Below are 20,603 nucleotides of genomic sequence, written 5' to 3' on the forward strand. Positions count from 1 at the left end.
CCTGATACCTCGGTGCTGTCACTCACGGCTCTGGCTGTGGCGTGCCACCCACCGTCAATAAAGGCTTGGGAACCACAGGGACCCCTTTCATTAGTCAGGCCACCTGTCCCATGGTTTAGGAGAAGGTCATGAAATTACATAGACTGAACAAGAACTTTTTTCAAGTATTATTTCAAATGTGCATGAGATATTATTTTTATGACTTTGCAAATTAGCCTTTGATTTCATTTAAAAAAAAAAACACCACCGTTGACTTCAAACATGGCAAAAGATTACACATGATGCCTGAGGGGACTGGAGATCTTTTTAAAACGGAGATGTAATTTATCATTTTCCAATGGTAATAATGTATTCTCCAAAGTGCCCCAAACTGTGAGGATTATTATTAATACAGCCTTTTTAAAGCTGGTATTTAAATAATATTTTAAACCTCTAGGTCTTAAAGACACACTTGTGCATGTGCTAGGTTTGTGTTCCCTCCAGCATTCAAAGGTCCACCCAAATTCACGTTCTTTTCTTTGTGCTTCAGTCTGTCTCGGAGCATCCTTTACTGAAGGACCTTTTCACTGAGCGCCTTTCTTGGTGCTTGGTGCCTGCTGGACATGGCACACAGAATAAACTAAAAATCAGAGAGGCGCCATCACCTCAGGGAAACGCCCCAGAACCACATCACAGCACTCGGGGTTCGGTGTGTGCGGAGCTAAGAAGAGGGGCAGCCTCCGTGGCTTAGGGTCCGGCCTGGCTTCACAGAGCAGGTCGCCGGGCCTGGACGTCGCCACCACTGAAGGGACCTGGGAGCCGGCTGTCATCTCACTGTCGTTTGTGCAGCTTTAATCACAGCACCTCTGAATCGCCCAAGAGCCTCTCGAGTAGTTAAACTTTTTCCCTTAAAGTTATAATCTTCTGTATCAGTAACGGGCATTTTTGTGTTGTAGTTCTGGGCTGTTTTAACTTTCTAGAGGATTCTTGTCCTAAAAAACTCAGCCACCCTTTGCTTTTGTGTTTTCACGGTTTTCAGGGTGGAGGGAGGTTAAAGCCTGCAGTGACCCGCCACCCTCACCCCATTTTTCCTCTGCCCTCTGCCCTCTGCGGTTCGTTTTTGTCCCCAGCACTTATCATTTCTCCAGTGTCTGTGTATGTGTGTGGATGTATATGTGGGCATATGTGTGTGGGAATGTGAGTGTGTGTGGAAGTGTGTGTATGTGTGGGTGTGTGAATGAGAGTTTGTGTGTGTGTGTGTCTGAGTATGTGGGTGCATATGTGTGTGTATGTGTGTGGATGTATGTGTGGGCATATGTGTGGGGGAATGTGAGTGTGTGTGGAAGTGTGTGTATGTGTGGGTGTGTGAATGAGTGTGTGTGTTTGTGTATGAGTATGTGGGTGCATATGTGTGTGTATATGTGTGCTGGGGGGTGTGGGAGCGTGTGTATGTGTGAGTATGTGTGGGTGTGTGAGTGAGTAGGTGTGTGTGTGGGTGTGTAAGTGAGTTTGTGTGGGAGTGTGTCTGTTGATGTCCCCTCACTAGGATGCAGGCCAATCAGCACAGCAACTATGTTTTATTTACTTCTGTTGTTACAGCTCTGGAAGAGAGCCTAGCACTGGTGAGTGGGTCTGTCTGTCGTCCGTTTATCTGTCAGTTGGCCTGGCACCACACTTAGGTCACAGTGGAAGAGCAGTGTGGCTCGGTGTGGATGGCCTGGGACAGTGGCCTGTGCACCCAGGTTTGGGTTGTGCAGGCCAAGCATCGGTGTTCAGGAGGGCTCTTCTGCTTGTGAAGAAATTGATTTACTAGTACAAGCAATGAGTCACCCAAAGCTGCGTGGCCAGGCGGGGATTTGGAAGTGCCCTTCGGATTCTCCAGCTGTGCTGGTTCCTTCTGGAGCCCATTGCATGGCTCTTACTCCCTCCGTGCCACCTGATGTGGCCACGCTGAGGATGGAGCACGTCTGCATCGGGAGGCAGACAGGGCGGGAGCTGGATTCACATCAGCCGCGGTCTCCAGGCTTCAGGAGCCTGGCAGTGTGGGTGCCTGGGCAGTACTGGCGGGGAAGGCACAGAACTCCCAGGAGCAGTGCACAGCGTGTTTCCAGATCCCACAAACGCTCATTTCCTGGGACCCATATCTTGAAAGCTGCCCTAACATAGTAATTCTAGATATTAACATATACACAAAGGTATTGATTTAAGGCCAAAAATCTGAAATTCATCTAAGCAGTAGGGAAATAAGCAAACTAAGACACACTCTACTCATTGTGATGTGAAAAAAAATGGATGTTTTTATCTTTGACATTTCACCTTTGATCGGTGGGATGATATGTTAACTAACTGACCTGCTTATTTTAGTCTGGGTTATTGTATGCAGCTTTCTTAAACCAGCGACACCATCGCTCTCCTTTTCAAACCACATGATGTCAGTAGATTAAGGGCCAGAATGTGCCATGAGGAAGCAGCCTTGTGTTGGTGTTTCTGTCCCTGGTGCAGAACGAGCTGGCCGAAGGTGTTCAGCACCGTGGACAGCGCTGTCCGTGGCCTGCCCTGGCGGTTGCTCGCCTTCCCTGCCTCAGGCAGGACAACCTGTGCAGCAGCCAGTCCGTCATTTGACTCCTGTGACTTGCAATAGAAACAGCCAAGTTTCTGAAGACTGGACATTTATGTCACCAAAGAGGGATCATACATTTAGTTAACTTCCCTGTTTAGTTGAGTTTTCCTCAAGATATACTTGGTCTTTCCCCAGCCTCGACGCAAAACAGAATCTTTTTGTCACTTGGCAGCCATGAGCACCAAACCTAAGAAATGGTTTGGCTGATTATGTAAAAAGAGATGAGGCTTGGGAAATAGGAATCTCTTGAAATGATTTAAATTCCACCTTGCTGTGCCGCTCAGAGCGCCCTATGTGTCTCGGAGGAGTACACCAGATGAATTTAAACAGTGTGCAGCTTGCATTCGGCTAGCATTCAACTAGAGAACAGTTTCATTTTTGACCCTTAAGTATAAAATCCCACTTGCATACTCTTACAGGTTTTTTCTTGGTATGTTCCCACTCAGACTTCTTACGACACGTTCTTTCTTTCATCCCTCCCCCAATCAGAGGACTGCATTTGGTGTGAGCTGGCCATCAGGCACGAGGAGGAACTAAAGGGTCTTGAGGACATCTGTGCAGTGGGGAGAAGGGAGAGAGGAGGAGATGGTGGGTGCAGAGAAAACGATGTGCACCAAGACGGGGAACGTGGGCCTGTGCTCACTCCCCGGGACAGGGAGAGAGTGGGGCAGCTCCCACAGAAGGTCTGCAGCATAGAGCCAGGCTTTAGCAGGTGCCCGGTGGCCTGGGCAGTCCCCTCTCAGACTTAGCTTTGGGGCTCAGTCTTGTACGAGGCCTTCAGCTCTCACTTCTGAGTGTCCCCAAGCTCCTCCTCCTGCTCCGTCCCCGCATCCCACCAGACTGTCCAGGCGACATACTTTGTCTTCCTTATTGATTGCTTTTCAATGTTGAACGAAATGACCCCTCTCTAGTGTTTTCCTTAAAAAAACAAAAACAAACAAACAACAAAAAAAACAGCCTCATTGAGGTAAAACTCACATGACATACACTTAGATTATTTCAAGTGTTCAATTCAGCAGTTTTCATATATTCACAGAGACGTGCAGCCCTCACCATACTTTGGTGAGGTTTAGAACATGCTTACCGCCTCAGGAAGAAGCCCTGCACCCTAATGAGCGACGGAATCTGTGCCGGTTTCCTTGTAAGGCTTGGTAAACATAGGCCGTGAGTGAGGGCTGCATGTAAATGAAGATCAGGTTTCCCAAAATCCGGTCAATGCTGCTCCATTGAGAGACATCCGCTATAATTAGAACGGCCCGGGTAGGCACTGCTTCTCCCCCGATCCTCTCTCCTTTCTCCCCCTCCCCCATTGTGTCCCTTTCCTTGCTACTTCTGTGACTCGATCTAACCCTGTGTTGTCTCTTCCTTTCCCACAACACCTGTCATCTTCCTCGGCCCCCCATGGTGTCCCCGCTGCCCCTTCTTCTGACACCATGCACCTCTGTGCGCACCGCGAGTGGCAAAGGGAACCGGACAATGTGCCCGGCTCTGAAACATCTTCAGAGATGGGGATTCAAGTCCGCCTCCTCCTGCTGAAAGCGCCCTCAAAAGGACTGTGAGAAGGGCGAGGTTTTGAACTTCACTTCACACTCACCTTTTAACAGGGGCCGGGATGTTGTGATTTCCCCGATGGCAGAGGTGGCCTGTCCTTTATTTACCAGCCTGCACATCTCTCAGCTTCAGAAGGAACAGAGCCCGCATTCAAGGTCCAAATCAGCTCTGCGCAGTGGGCCTTGTCTCGGAGGATGCGCGTTTTAATTCCCCAGCCTACCGTGGCTTCATCTTGAATTTGTTGAAGGTCTTAGCTCTCAACTGATCCCCTCCCCCGCCCCAGCCCTGACAAATAGCACTGAGTTTGATCATTTTGAATTCTTTTAATACCCACCCCCCAAAAAAGATTTTTGCTATTATTTCTGAAACCACCAAATGAGTGAGGGTATACGTGATGGGGAGAAAGAGAGCGAATGCACACACCTGTCTTTTCCCCCTTTTCTTTTTCGTAAAGATGCCTGCTTCTTGGGACCCTACGTTTAAAGCATCTCGTATTTTTAATCAGCACGTAGGAAATCCACAGTCGGCCAGCCCTGCGGCCCCCAGCAGCTCCTCCAGACAGTGTGGGTGGCTCCCTGGCGCAGATTCTTAGCACCCCCTCCAGCCAAGCCTACAGGGAAGAGAGGTGGCAGGCGTCCCTCCAGAGGGCCCAGGGCTCCCTGAAATACAGACTCCAAGTCTGGGGAGTGGCCACCTTCGACCTGGGTGGGCCTGGGGACGGCTCGGGAGGGCCAGTGGCAGTGGTCACAGCACTCGCTGCGGCCATCACGGTGGTGGGGACAGTGCAGAAGGATGCCTCCCCGCAGATGCCTTTTCAGACCCAGAGCAGCCGGCCGCAGGCCCACACTGCAGAGCCGGTCTGTTGGAGCATCAGCCGGGACATCAAAAACCAATTCACTACACCTGGTGGTGCCGGCGATCGCCGAGGCGAGCTCCCCACAACAGTTCATCAAAACGGGCCAGCTAATGATCGGCTGGGCAGATAATCAGAGGAGAGTTAATTGTAAGGTTCGACATGGCATCTTGTCAGCAGAGATAAGTTGTCACGTTTTCCACTTGAGCTGAAACTAAATGATTGTAAAATAAGTTATGAGTGTCCTTGGGCCTGTCTGCCGGAATGATAGCTAAGAATCCATTCCTGGCCCATCAGTCTCGGGCAGGCTGCTTGATATTTATGCGAACGGAGTGTTATTTTATCCCTGCAGTCATGCTTGTCAGCCTCCCGAGTGAGGAGTGGGCTGCCTCCCGGCCTCATACTTCACGTGCCGCAGCTCGGAGAGGCTGCAGACTGCTGTCGTTACTGCTTGGATTATATATATTTTGGGGTGTGCGTTGAACATTGATGCCCGATTGGGAAGAACTAATGGCTGATGCCCATCGCGCGGGATGGCAGTGGACGGCCTGTCCAGCTCGGGATGCCGTGGCCCTGTCAAAGCCGAGATAGGTGTGGAGTAACGAGGTGCTTGCTTTTTTAATTTGGCGTGCCCTCTTTCTCCTCACCTCTCCCCTCCCACAGTCTACGAACCACCATCATCACCTGTCCCGGTGCCCAGTCATTGATACAAAATGAAACACATTATTTGCAGGCCGTCCGGGGGCGTGGGTGGCGTCGTTGCTGGGGCTGCGGCTGGAGCTCATTTCCGGCGTCTGAGGCTGGGCTTTCAGCCTCTTCGCTTTGAGGGATCCCTTGTCAGGCAGGGGGTCGTCCGGAAGGGAGAAGCAGTGTGGAAGCCTCGTGCGTTTGGGTCGCTCCTATTTTAAAATGAGGAATGGTAGCTGCTCCTGGGAGCCAGGGGCATTAATATCCCAGCACCAGCTCAGGCCCCGGTTAACTAGCAACAGTGGCCGTCTCCGCGTGAGCCCCAGGCCACAGTCCCTGCCGGCCTCCTGCCTCGGCCTCCCTGGCCCAGGACCATATTCCTCCCTGACCTCTGCCGTAATTTGCTTCTGCATTCGCCTTCTCTGGGTCACGGCTGTAGTTGGTATCCTGGCCACAGCCAGCCCGCCTGGACCCGGCACGCTGAGCGTCCTCTAGGTGGACAAGTGGTTTGGTGGCAGCTGCCTCTCCTCACTCAACCATCCACTCCTGCATTGTGCCTGCTGCCCTTAACCCGCCCACCATGGCCGCCCAATTCAGAGTGGCCCCATGCTGTTTGCTGTTCTTCCTCCAGCAGCAAACTGAGAATCCCATTTCCAGGGCCCGGGCCACAGTGCGTAGTTCAGGTGTATAGCAATGATTTGATATATATAGAGAAGTGCTCCCGGAGTAAGTCTAGTTAATACCCATCACCACTATTATAGTGTTTTTTCTTGTGATGAGAAATTTTAACATCTATTCTCTTAGCAACTTTCAAATCTCCATTACAGTATTGCTAACTACATATTACATCACATACAGAATTGTGTTGTGTAGACTGTGATTACATGAACTGCACTGTAGTGGTTTTATAACTGGAACTTTGTACCTGTTGACCACCTTCAGGATCCTTCAGTACTGAGTGCTCTGGGCCTCCATCCAGCAGTCTCATATATATTGTGTAATATGTTTCATATTCCAATAGTAAATTACTTGTGGGGCTTGATATGCTCTAGGAGGAACGTGGTTTGAAGTGCTGACGCTTGCTCTGTTTTGCCTTTCCGGTCCGACGCAGACACGGGGCTGGGCGACTCCGTGTGCTCCAGCCCAAGCATGTCCAGCACCACCAGCCCCAAGCTCGACCCGCCCCCCTCCCCCCACGCCAACAGAAAGAAGCACCGAAGGAAGAAAAGCACCAGCAACTTCAAAGCCGACGGCCTGTCAGGCACTGCTGAAGGTAAGGCCTCCCGGGACGTCAGAGTGGGTTTGCGACTCGGAAAATCAGCCTGTGCTTTTCAAACCTGTGCAGTCACCTGCCCCGAGAAACACGTGCGCAATAATGAGGTCCCTGCAGGTGCTTCCTGTTTACAAGGTGGCGCCAGAGGGCCCTCAGGACTCCTCATCCCTGGCTGATGTGCGGGCGTATCCACCAAACAGTTGTCTTCCTCCTGGCAGCTGTCGCCTGGTAGGTGGTAATGCTGGGGTCCCTGTCGTGTGCCGGTCAGTTCTCTGGTCTTTGGGCCACCTGGGCTGAGTGTCCACTCCCACCGAGGGAGACGCACCTCTCCTGATCAGGAATCTTCTCTCCTATTGGCCGGCTCTGTTCTGCCGCTACCCCTCCCACCAGAGCCGTCCACACTGATGTGGCTCCTGTAAGGCCCAGGGGTCACAGCTCCTGTGGCAGCTCCTCTGACGTGTCAAGTCCTCAGTTTTCATCTGTGACGCCAGGTGTGATCTTCCTGCAGCGGCTCCTTCTGCTGGGTTTACAGGGTTTTCCCCACAGATACAAGTGGGGATACACACGCGCACGCGCACGTGCACACACATACGTACACGCATGCACTAACAGACCACATTAGAAGAGGTGGGATTAATGCAGTTTTCATAAGCAAGTTAAAGACATACCTCAAAGGAAAAATAAACTTCAAGCATTGTTGGGTAACGTGACTTACTACTTGCGAGGCCAACCAGGGTTAAAGGGTCTGTTTGCAACAGGGTTCCACGTGCCCAGGACTCCCGCTAGAACATAGGTGCTTCTACCTTCTCTGCTCCTCCCTCCCTCTTTCTACCTGGTTGGCTGTTCACCATGAGATGTGGCAGGAATTGGCCCATTCCCTCCTAATATCCAGAAATGAGCCTGGAAACGCGCAGTGCACAGGTGAGCAGGGAGAGAACAGAGTTCCTGTGTGTGCGCCGAACGTGATGTCTACCACAGTTCTGCGAGTTGGGCCGTGGCATCGTTCCACGTATGAAGAGGAGACTGAGGTTCAGAGTGTCGAACAGCCTGCGGGGCTCTCACGGTGGCCCAGCAGGGGCGCATCTGAAAGCTCTACTTCCTCCCCAGGTTTCTTACCAGTTTGCCTCCCATAGGCTTCCTGCTGACAAGTTTAGCCAATAAAATCTACTTTTCTCCTGGGATAATCAGGAGATTCTGTTAGGTCAGCACTGGTGAGAAGTAACGATTACAGATGAAAGTGCCCCCAGATGCCACTGTGCTTCCCTTTGGAAACAGATTTGGCCACAGAAGCTGAGAGGTGGACAGACGCCTGTAAATGACCGTCGGGCAAGAGCACCTGCCGAGCACACGGCCACACCCACGCTGACAGGTCGGGGGGTGGGGGGGGTGGTTGGAAATCCGAAAGAAGCATGGCCTCTCACCCGAGGGGTGGCATGGGCCCCACCCACCTGCGGGGAGAGGGAGATCAGGGAAAGGCCTGGTCCCATCTCTCACATAAACTTCTTACTGTGTTTGTGGGGTGTTTCCAACCAGTGAGGTTGTTCAGAAGCACCACCTGGCAGATTCTGTCAGTCCACCTGTAACTACATCCCACACACTGACACTAATTATCCCACCCACCGCCGACAAGGTGAGAACTCGGAATGAGATGCAGCCTTAACGTGAATTAGTAGCAGCTGCACAGTCAGCCATTGGTGACTGAGGGAGTTGGAGAAGGGACCGTTGGATGCCCATATTTCCAGCCCACTTTCGAGTGACTGGGACTGCTCTGTGTGTTTCGAACAGTAACCTCTGACACGGCTGAGATGGATCATCCACCCAAAAACAACTGTGACATAAATAGAAAGGCTCCCGGCGCCACAGAAATACCCAAATTAAAAATCCCAGCAGTGCCTCAGGCCTGCAATGAGGAATGGTCACACGTGTCCCGAAGTTCATCCCGTGATCCTAGTGGAAGCCGACCCCCTCTTTCTAGTTGAGACAGTGTTATCTCAGTCACACCAGGGCCCTAACATCCTTCCCATAGGAAATACAACAGTAAGTTCTCTGTAAAGAAAATGTGTATTTCCCTCCCAGGAAGAGCTACCTACCAAACCATAAATGAGTCGTTTTTCTGAGACAAGCCTTGTTTCTAAGACATACCTATGTGTCTCTGAAGTCCTAATGCACACTACAGTTCAGGCCATTTTTGATTCAATGATATTAAGTCTCAACAACGCTTAACTTCTTCAAGTGCATTGCATAGCCACGTACATGTCAGCATTGTGTTCTTGAAATTAAAGCCAGTTGTGTGTGTTTTATTGTTAGAGGATACCGTTTAATTTTAAGGAAATATTTCTGTTTCTTCTGCGGGCACTGTTACCACCTGTATTGTCTGTTGCCCATGCTTGTGCTGGAAACTCAATTGCAGATATAAAATGTTTTATAGAAGATGTCATAAAGTGGTTGAGTTTTATGGGTTTTGACATACCCCTTTGGAACAAATGACTGCATTTAATTATCTTTAGAGCATAAGAAAAATAAGGTTCCACTGACAGTCAACTGGCCCAGTCAGAGCTCCAGGGAACACGTGGCGTCACTGAGGGGAGTGAACCACAGGCATGTCCACAGAGCCACGGGCATGCCACAGGGGTGGTTACAACCCAGGGATGTAACAGGGAAAGGAGGGGGCAGAAACCGTGAAGACCTGTGGCCTTCAACCAGGGATATGTCCGACTCGTGATGACCCAGAGGGAGAGGGGGCCCAGGGGAGGCACCCCGACTTCACTCGCCCTGCCTCGAGTCTCCTCCCTGTCCTGCTCCTCGACCAAACCCAACTAGGAGCCAAAGGGCACGAGAATCCCTGATGCAGGCCACTCACGTCTCTCTCCAGGGCAGAGAAGGAGGGAAGGGGGACCAACCACCAGCATCTGGGGAGGGCCCGGGTCCCCCTCTTGCCTTGTGCAAATCCCTGGGGAAGCCGTGCTGCTGACCCTGCTGCTCATTGTTCATTCACAGCCGACCAGGTGCCGCCGAGGGTGTGGCGGAGCTGGGTGCCCTTCCCCAGCCGAGCGCAGAGGGTCCAGCACTAAGTGTGTCTCCCTGTGGGGCGTGCACAGTCAGAGCCGGAGGATGACCACTCTCTTCTACTTACAATTTTAAATGTGAATGGAATAAATCTGGTAAATTACAGGAGCAGAAACTACGACTGAAGAATTAAATTACAGGAGCAGAAACTACGACTGAAGAATTCCTTTACAAATACATGATGAGTCATAGAGAAGACATTTGCATGATCAAGCCCTTCCCCGGGCTCATATATAACTGTTGGTGTCATTTCCGGAGTCAAGATGTAAAAGTAATTCAACCCCCTCCGTGAGGAAGTGTGGGTGCAAGCGAGGGCCGGGGGTTCTGCTTTCTATTGGTGACATACATCATTTAAACAGAAGTGACTCAGAAAGGTGGCTGGATGCCGGCTCTTCCAAGACTGAGACCTGAAGCTGTTGCCTTTGTGCGGGTGAGGGGTGCTGGCCGCGAAAGGCCCCCACGTGTCCCTCACCGGGCATTTGGCCCCCCCTCTGCCTGCTGGGAGCCTCCCCGACATTTAGATCTGTTCTTGGTCTCTGAAAGTATGAGTTTTTCAAAGACTGTGGCCCTTTTTGTAATATTATGCAACTTGGTGATGTTTTTATGCAGGAGAATTAGACTGGCCAGAATGTGGGACAAGGCATGAAAAATGTGAGGGTGGTATTAGCTTAAAAAAACAACCACCTCCTCACACATCACCCGTTTCTACATTATCCCTATTTAATAGACCATTGGCAATATTGACTATTAAAACACCAGTGCTATTCTTGATTTTAAGTTGGATTTGATTTGCTCAGAGTTACTCAATATATTTAAGAAAATGTATGTTCAGATCTGGACACAGTCTCCATGGTGATGGCAGAGCATGAAAGCAAATGCAGGCGTGGTGAGAAGGGTGCTGATGGGTCTGGACCGGGGTCGTGGAGGGCATCCTTGAAGGGAGTTGACGAAGGACGGGGGCATAGAGGCGGCTGGCTGGGTTCAAAGGATGGAAGGACAGTCCTGACTGTCCTCGATGGTCCCCGTGGGCCTTTTTGGGACCGATGGGGGGGAAGCCTCAAGGAGATGGACGTTGGCTCACGAATTGAAAGGAAAGCTTTGTTAGAGCCAAGACTGCCCTGAGAGGCAGGGGGCCTTTTCCCTGCAGCGGGCGCAGCCCTGGCCAGGCCACCGCCATGGAATTCAGGTTCTGGGAGGAGGATCGCACCGGGGCCCCTGTTTGTGGCCAGAACCAGGTGGAAGGTGTGTGCCGGCAGAGCTCTTGGCAGTGGGGTCCTGCGGACGTTTAGCGACAGGCATCTTAGGACATCCTCTTTGAGTCATGAGGCGTTCCGGTACCTTCTTATCCAGAGTCCAGTGGCGAGGTTATCGAAGCCAAAACAGAACAGCGGTCTCCACAGCCGCATTCTGTGGTCCCGAAGCTGGTGGCTCTTGTTCGTCTTATGACATTCATGCAAGTTTGCATCGAGCGTTAATTTCCCTGCTTTCCCAGTGAAGCGGCGGAAGTGGGGAGAGGTTAAGTGGCGTTCTTGTCCAGGGTCAGGTTGCTGGTAGGCGACCGAGCCGGCGCTGCATTCTCTGCCTCCATCTCTCTCCACCAGGCAGGAAGCGCGTCTTTGAGGTGTGCGGAGCGGCTTTTGAATCTAGGAGTGGGGCCAACGGCGTGGCTTTCTTCATATTTCTCAGATTCCATGTAAAGACGCTGGCTTTTATATGGCTCCTCACACCTAGAAGTTGTGTAGCACAGATCTTTCTGTTCAAACACAGGCCAGTCCGGGCTTACGCAGGCTTATTATACACAAGGCTATGCAGAAATCCTGTTGGGGGTTTTTTCCTCTGGATTCCCAGTGTTTGTTCTAAAGGCCTCAGGGGGACCTGATTTATCTTTCCCATCACCAGCCATCCCTGGTTTGTTCGTCCTGGGTCTTTATGGAACCAGTGTGTCCGGTGGGTCCTGGTGGACAGTGAAATATTATCTTATAGCGGGGAAGTCACACACTGGCCTCTGTCCCTCACGCCGGGACAGGAATGGCCCATCCCCGAGTGATCAGGGGAGGCCCTGAGCCTGTTTACAAATTCCATTAACTCCGAGTGGCCGAGGTCAGCGCGGGCTGGGGTTTCCTTCCTGCGTTCGAAGGAGACCCTGACATTGTGAGTCATTTTGGTCTTTCATCAAATATCAAGCAGCCAGCACAGAGGAAACACGGTGCGTTTGGCTCCGGGGGAGACACCGGAAATAAAGCCCAGTGCCTCTGCCCCAAGGCGCTCGGAGCCTTGAGAGGAGACTCACGGACAGCGTGCCTGGGGTTTCAGGCAGAACGTGGCAAGGCCTGGGCGGTCCGGGAGCCAGACAGGACCACGTTGGGTTGTGGAAGTGACGGGAAGCAAACCTGTCGTGGAATTTAATCTTATTTTCTGCAGATGGAGTGCATACTGGCCCTCATAGTGAGAAAACGCAGCAGGAAGCATCACGTTCACAACAACTTTTTAAAACACCGATGCGGGTGTTAAAATTAGTTGCAAACCGCAGTTTTGTTTTCACTTAATGCTAAGAAACAAATGTAGCTGTCCTTCACTTTCTATTAACTAGTTAATAGGCACTTGGGAGAGAAAAAATAAAGAATTCCGCATGAGGCATTGCACAGTTTTCTTTTTTCTTATTTACATTATGGTCCTTATTACAAGAAATTGATACACAGGCACGTGAGGCTCCGTTAGGCTGTGACATGGGGCTGTGTTAACCGCCGTGCAGTGGGGGCCTTGTGGGGTTACCTGGGGAGCTTGCGCCTCAGAAAGGGAGGGCAGTTTGTGTCTTTTGTTATTTGAGTCTCCTCACCGTGCCTTCCTCATCTCTGCTCTCCTTGGGTGCAGGTAGCACACTGGTTACTGCGCAGTGTGCAATGGCCTACACTTGATGGGCAGGAAGTCGGGGCCAAGGAAGTGCCCTCATGGCTTCTTGTTTAATTTTGTATTATCTGAAGGTATGGCTGGAGGGGGAGAGAGGGGAAATTTATGGAAGCTCTGCCAGCACCACTCCCATGCAGACCTCTTGGATTTCCACTTTCTGATGCTTGCACAATGCCAGCATGGCAGCTACCTCGAGTGAAAGGAGAGGGAATGAGAAGTCTCTAATCGACTCTGAAAACTCCATCGTCCACAGTAATTTTTGGTAACAGAAAGCACTTCTTCATTGAACGTCCTTGTTATTAAAGGTTAGTGCCTCTGACTAATTGAGCTCAGCAGTTAATCATAGTGAATGGGAAAAACCAAGAATGGGAGCACCTTCCAGGAAGATAACGCTCACACGCAGTAACTGTTAGGGAGCCAGGAGCCTGGCCGGGTTTCTTTGCCCTTGAGCTGGAAGGTATGGGAGGCACCGCCTGCTCTGGCGGACTTGCCTGCTGCCCACGGACCAGACCCTTTTTCCAAAGAGAGTGCTCCATGTAACTCCCGCTTCTTGCTGAAATGGAGTAGATCTGGTTTACTGCAGACATTGACGTTGCAGATGGGGCACAGTTGACTCGAAAGCCATCCTGCAGGGTAGAGTCCATCCAGCACAAACACACACGCACCATCCGTGCGGGCGGGTCTTTGTGGGAGTCAGCAGGTCGGAAATAAACAAAGATGAGTCAGTCTCAGCGGGAGAAGCCGGAACAGAGGACTCCCATCATGACGAACCGACAAGGAGAAGAGGATTTTCAGTGCTTTTTTTCTTTCTTTCTTTCAAAGTAACACACAAACGAAAGCGTCAGATTGAGTTCCGTGAAAGTGCCTTGATCACCTGCTGCCTGCGGCCTCTGCCTGGGCTGTCTGGGAAGGGACCGCACGGCCCCTGCCTTCAGGACGCCCACTGTCCGTCCGGTGGGGAAAGCAGATCCTTATACACACCGTGGCCACGCGGGCAGCCTGTGCGGGAGCCCGGGGCACGCGAGCACCTGGAATATGACGATGGGATGAAGAGCCACTGGGAACTCCAGGGGGGCCTGGGAGACTCCTGATGAAATGGGACAGACCCGTCCTCCGGGGTCTCCTGCCGTGCGGAGGGTAGACGCGCCTTCGGAAAATGCAAGCCGGCACCAGCCTTCCTTTCTAAAACCACACTGGCCCTGCACCCGAGTGCCTCTTACGCTCCCTACACACGGAGATGCCTTTTCCGCTTCAGGGCTCGGTCAGCAGGAGGCATCACAGCCTCCGGCACCGTCCCCTGAACTGAGGACCCCACACTTTCCTCTGGCTGGCCTGGGCTTGGGGTTCTGCCTGGTTTGGGAGACCCCAGGGCAGCTGACTTTGGAGGATTCCTAGATAACCTCGCGAAGTCATTTTCTTGACGTTCTCAAACTATTAGAGCTGTCGAGCCGTTTGGGTGTCACTAGAGTCAGCGATGAAATTGAGGCCGGGTGTGATGGGATCCGCTCAGACCAAGGTCCCGTAGCCAGAAGAGGCAGGGCCAGTCCTGGTGAACTGGCGTGTTCCTTACGTCCTGATCGCTTGTGTACTTTCTCTACTGTTACATTGCTGCAGTCATACAGGATGCAAATTGAAACTAGTGTTCAGGAAAAAAATGTGCCGATGTGTCCAAATCTCAGGTCTCCACCCGTGCGCTCTCCACCAGACACACACATCCAGGGGCTCCAGGGAACCCGGGGCCTAGGAGGCTTTGGTCTTCAGGAGTCCTGGCCAAGGGCTGCGTCTCTCCTCCCAGCCCTGGCAACGCTGGAACTCGGCCGTGTTTCAGTCCCACCTGGAGGGTGCCATTCCTCATGCTGAGGATATGAAACACAAAAAAGAAGATGGTGACTAAAAGCAAAACTTCCTTCTATATAAAAGGAATGTGCAAAACATCTTGTGTCTCATTCAGCTCGGGCAGCCACAGGAATCCCAGCCCAGGGGGCTCAGGCAGCAGACATTTATACCCCACAGTTCTGGAGGCTGAAGCCCAAGATGAAGGTGCTGGCCCATTTGGTTTTTTCCACAGATCACATTCTCTTAGTGTCCTTTCACGGCCTCTCCTTACTGTATGCAGAGAGAGGGAGAGAGAGCTTCCTTTGCTTAAGAGGCCACTAACTACAGCCTGAGGGCCCCACCCTCACCATTTTGCTATTATTTCCCAAAGGTCCCATCTCCAAATACCATCACATTGGGGTTAGGGCTTCAACAGATGAATTGGGGGAGCGTAAAGCTTCAGCCCAGAAAGCCTTGTAGCTTCCTATTCCTGTCTGTGGGACTAGATGTGCCCACACCGTGAGGGAGGAAATGATTTCATAGACTCCGTCACTCGAGTGGAAAACAGCCCTGTAGATCATGTCTATGCTCCACCCACGCCTCCCTCCCCAGGGTTGGGTCCCTTGTAGGAACACGTCATTAAACATGAAGGGAGGAAGCCATGATTGACTCAGTGCTCTCAAACCTCATTGCATCCCTCAAACAGGAGTCGCGTGGGCAGGTGGGGAGTGTTACCTCCAATTCACAGGTGAGGAAAAGGGCTCACTGAGGTGAAATAATCCGCCCACAGTCGGCAGGTGAGTGCAGATTTGGGGTCTATGTCAGGCCTCTGGGACTTGGACATCTGCTCGTCTCGCACCTCCTGGGAAGGGCATGGGCACCTGGCCGTAGAGGGCAACCCCCTGCAGGGAAGCTGTGCCCACCACTGCCCAGCATCGTCCTGAGGACTTGGAAGCAGTAATTTCTTCACCAGTTTTGAGCTCAGCCTCAGCCCCCAGGGTCCCTTTTGTGCCATGGCTTCTGTGCAAACAGTGTTTCTCTTCTCATGTGTGTGTGAGAGGCTCCTGTACAGACAATTAGAACATGCTGTGTTAGGGGACAGGCATGTTCCTGTCTATGTTACAAGGGTGCATGTCTCCTGAAACTCTTTGAACTTAAGGACATTAAACTCAGATGCAACGCATCTGAGTTTTTATGTTCGCCTTTTGGGGGAGGGAGGGGTGAGAGGGGTGAAGAGTCTGATGATGGAGGGAGGAGGGGAGCAGTGGGTTGAGCCCCCATCATGCACCTGAGCCCTTCATACCGATGTAAGCATTAATTAGACGTCTGCCAGCCCGGTCAGGGCGTGCTTTTGTGTCATCGGGGTGTGTGTTACGAGAGCTTTGGAGCCACTGTGTTTCGAGACAAACTGTTTATTTAGTAATCTTGGCTAATGCCCCCTGCCCTCCGCCTCCCCCCCTTTCTCATCTCAGACATCTAACAGGCCCCAGGTGGGAAGCCCGGGGTGTTCTCAGCGAGGAAGGAAGCGGGTCCTGTGAAGACTTCAGCGGGCGCAGCCACTCACACACATACACACACACACACACAGCGCAACAAGGGCTTCTTTGTACACGGGACACGGAGGAAATTGGCCATTTGTCTGTGGGGTAATGGGCTTTGCTGGGATATGAAAATCTCTCCAGTGGTTGCATTCAGCGACATCATATCCCAGTGCATGAAAAGCCACGCGTGCACACAGTTTAATTCCATTTAATTTTGTTAAGGGGGGGGAAGAAAGCAAAGGGAAAATGTTTTAGTTTCTCTTAAGCTGATTTCTCTCTGCTTTTTCTTGAAAGCGCCTTTCTAGTTGCCACTCAGTGCTGTGATCATTATCTGCCACCTCGTCGCCTTGCTGCCTCTGCATGCAGTAAAATACAAAAGAGAGAGGGAGAGGGAGAGACCAGGGGAGCTTGTGAAGTATGACTTCCTATCCCAAGACTCATTGCCCGCGATTCGTACCGCTTGACAGTAATGATCTTGTTACAGTACTCTGGACCTTGAAGAGATTTCACGAGGAGAGGGAAAGGACGGGGCTCCGTGTAATCAAGTGGCGCTGAATATTCCACGCGGTTTTGATCACACACTGATTGGGCACAGTTTTAGCCCATCTTCTAGTCAATTACACATGGCCCTCGTGCTCCTCGGAGAGTCAGAGCCCGGATGGCTGTTGTCTGGGCTCGGGCCGCCAGCCAGGGGTGTGAAGAGCCAGCATACCGCCATCTGGGATAAGTGCTTTTAGTTGGAATTGATCACCTTTCTTTGGCTTTTGCTTAATAGCAAACTGCCTTTGGAGGGAACCGCAGGTGAAACATGGGCGCCGTAGCCGTGGGCTGCATCTGAACGCGTCGATTCTGAGGCTTCCCTCGTCTCCACCTGATTTCTGTGTAACGACAGGATGATACCGAAGGTCCTTCGTGGCTACCGCTGACGAGCACTCGTGTTGTGCGTCGAAGACAAGCTCAAGTACATGCGCCCCCTGGTCAGGCTCCCATGTTAATGAATCCAGGGGAGGCTCTGAGCTACAAGGGGATAGACCTCTGTTGGCTAGTTCCATCTTGGGGAAAAAGAGACAACACACACACACACACACACACACACACACACACACTAGTTCCCTGGAGATATTTTCGTCTGCAGGACAGTGGGTGATGCGTGCTTCCTGCAGTTGACTGGCTGGCTGCCTTGCTGTGGAGCAGATGTTGTGGCTGGGTCTGGGCGTGCTCTGCCGCCCTGTGCCTGAAGGACTGCTGCTCACAGTTCCTCCAGCTCTTCACCTCCCATTACTGAGCTCAAAGCCTAATGCAGAATCTGCAGGTAGGAAAACTCCAAAGTCCTTGCTAACGTTTGTGTGCAAAACCGAGGACTCTGACACGCCAAAGCAAGTATGAGATGTTTCCAGACGCCTATTTTGAATCCACCAATCATTGGTGTTTAGTGACCTCCAATTATTGAGGAGATGTAAGAGATGGGAACCCCACCATTTCACCACTAGGCACCTCAGTAGCCTGATTTGACTCTTCCTAATGAGACAGACAGGTAGCTGTGTTCTTGTGCTTGGTTTTCATGTGGATCTTGCTCGCTTTCTGCAGTGGGAATGATTTTCCTCTTCAGCTCGCTCTCTGCAGAAGCCATGATGTAGTTACTGAAGGCAGGGTCACTAAACAGTCCGGGGGAAGGGAGGATTTACCGAAGGCCCTAACTGTATGTTCTGTGCGCGCGCACACACGCACATGCACACGCACACACACGGAAGTTGTTTTTTTTATTTCTCAATTTCATGAAAGTAAAGAATTTTCTATCACAATTTAGATTTAGCAACTAGCCCAGTGGTCGGCAAACTGCGGCCCCTTGAGTGTGGCTCTTCCACAAAATACCACGTGCGGGCGCGCACGTACAGTGCGATTGAAACTTCGTGGCCACACTCAAGGGGCCAAAGAGCCGCATGTGGCTCGCGAGCCGCAGTTTACGGGCTAGCCGACCACTGGACTAGCCTTTAAAAGAGGAAATCAATGACAGAGCAGGAAATCAAAATTGACCATCTATTAGCAATAATCACTTCAACCAATTATTGACTCCTTGCTACGCATCGCCACTGATTAAATCCTTCTGTGTCCTCTTGTAACCGTCACAGTTGTTTCCACAGTGACTGTCCCCAGCCCTCTCGTCGGAAGGCTCAGGGTGTCTTTTTATTGAGCTCCCCTCACTCCAAACCTTGGCTTCTCTAGGACTTTTCCTAAGGATTAGATTCAAGTGAAATAAAGGATTTTATAATAGCTGTCAAAAGGCTATTTCTTAATTTCAATAAGTTAACATTCAAGCCATTAAAAACTTGTCATTTTACCTGTGGCTATGTTTCAGTAGGTCGACAAGATGTGCTTTTACAATTGGAAAATATCAAATCCACAATTAGCCAGTGATTCACGTTGTAAAGGCCGTAATTGTAAAAAGCTGGCTTTCATGTGGTGCTCTGTTACAGCCTGGCACTTCTACCTGAACAGGTGAACGCGGCACTCACATTTAAAGAGTCAGTAAACTTGAAGACATGATTTCATTAGTGAACGCAGAATACTCTTGTAATTAACGTGTAATTACTCTGAACAGGCCAATTAATTAATGCAAATAGTTTAAGATCAGCAAGTACTTTCTTGATTTCTTTTTCTCTCTCCCTCAAACATTAGTTTATTCCTCACCCCGAGAAGGAGGGAGAAGTTCATCTGTCTGCAGTATGCCTGTTGGTGGGTCTGGTTGGTGGGAGCCACCACTTGTGGTTGGCATTTTGAGGCAACCTCCCTCCTTGTTCTAGCAGACGGAGGGGTGGGGGATGTAGACATGGTTTGGCCCTGTTTCCGTTTGGGCTGCACAGAAACACCCGCCCACGTGCACATGTGGAGGGAAGACCCGAGCCAGCCCGCCGCCATCTCCACACCCGCACCACCGTACCAGCAGTGGTGCCAAAAGCCAACCCCGGGCCATTGGTCTGCTTCCCTCTTAGACATATGCAAATTAACAGGTTGCTATCACCAATGACTTGTTACCTTCTATTTCCTATCACAACCAATGAGCTTCGTTCACATAGGAGAGTTATTTTTTCCCCAAGTTCTTTTGCTTGGAGAATTCGAAGACAGAATTTACAAGCCATCCATTTACAGGCCAAGTCTAGTTCTTGGGGTAACTTTTTTCCCAGACCAAAAAGTATTTCGTATTATCCCTTCACACTGTCCAGGTTGGCACATGGTGTGGAGACAATGGAACATTCTACCAGCGCTCCTGTCTGAAAGGTGCTTGCGGCTGCAGGTGGTCGTTATGGGAGGGACCTGGGAGAGGAAGCCAGCCCTCAGGAGACTTGGGGCTCCGGGATTCTTGAGCATGTGGTGACCCGGGAGAGGTGGGGGTGGACCAGGTGCAGGCTGCAGCAGGGGCTCAGGTGTCGCAGGACTCGAGCTGCTGAGGGGAACAGGACTCAGACGCCCACCTGGGCAGGGGGTGTGCAGGCTACGGGCGGGCGATGGCAGGTGCACACCTGGCCCTTCCTGGGGCCCGCCCCTGGCTTCCAGCTCTTCCTCTCTGCACCATCCCCTTCCTCAGATCCCTCATTCTTCTTTCCCTGTGTCGTTCCACTTTCTCCTCCTTCCTCCATCCTAGACTTTCCTTTTTCTCTTCTCTCCTACTTCCTCTTTCCCTTTTTCCCCATCCACACCTTAATCTACTTCTTTTTCTCCCCTAGTTTCTGATTTTTGAATTTTATTGTGGCAAAATATATCACACATTGTGCCATTTTTAAGATGTATGCCCCAGTGACATTAACGACAACCACAGAGTTGTGCAGCCATCACCACTAGCTCTTTCTAAACCTTCTTCACCCCAAACAGGAACTTTGTGTCCATCAGGCAGTGTCTCCCTGCCCCCTGTCCCAGCCGCAGGGACCTCTCACCTGCTCTGTCTGTGGATTGACCTGTCCTGGGTGTCTCATGTAAATGGGATCATAGAATATCTGTCCTGTGTGCGTGGCTTTTCACTGAGTGCTGCGTTGTCAGGTTCGTCCGTGCTGTAGTCCTTGGGGATGAATAATATCCCAGGTACAGATAGGCACATTTTGTGTGTTTACCTGTTGACAGACACCTGAGTTGTTTCCACCTTTTGGGCTCTTGGGTCATTGAACATAGGCGTGCAGCTACCTGTCTGAGCTCTGCTTACCATGTTGTGCAGTATATGCCCAGGAGTATGTTTAGCTTTTTGCAGAACCGCAAACTCCCTCTTTTCTTACAATGCCGCCTGCTTCCTTTTTTCTTCATCTATAATGTGGGATTGAAGAG

The 20,603-nt window shown here is 51.2% G+C and overlaps 1 protein-coding gene across 1 annotated transcript in view; it reads left to right on the forward strand.

The window, feature by feature from the left end:
• AGAP1 (ArfGAP with GTPase domain, ankyrin repeat and PH domain 1) overlaps positions 1 to 20,603 on the forward strand; it is a 256,941-nt gene that overhangs the window by 148,483 nt on the left and 87,855 nt on the right. Inside the window, exon 8 of the mRNA XM_014464050.1 lies at positions 6,802 to 6,963. Within this exon, the coding sequence (XP_014319536.1) occupies positions 6,802 to 6,963 (162 nt within the window). The remainder of the gene's footprint in view (positions 1 to 6,801; positions 6,964 to 20,603) is intronic.

The sequence above is a fragment of the Myotis lucifugus genome, unplaced genomic scaffold, assembly GCF_000147115.1.
Source record: "Myotis lucifugus unplaced genomic scaffold, Myoluc2.0 scaffold_3, whole genome shotgun sequence".
In the NCBI taxonomy this organism is placed as follows: Eukaryota; Metazoa; Chordata; class Mammalia; order Chiroptera; family Vespertilionidae; genus Myotis; species Myotis lucifugus.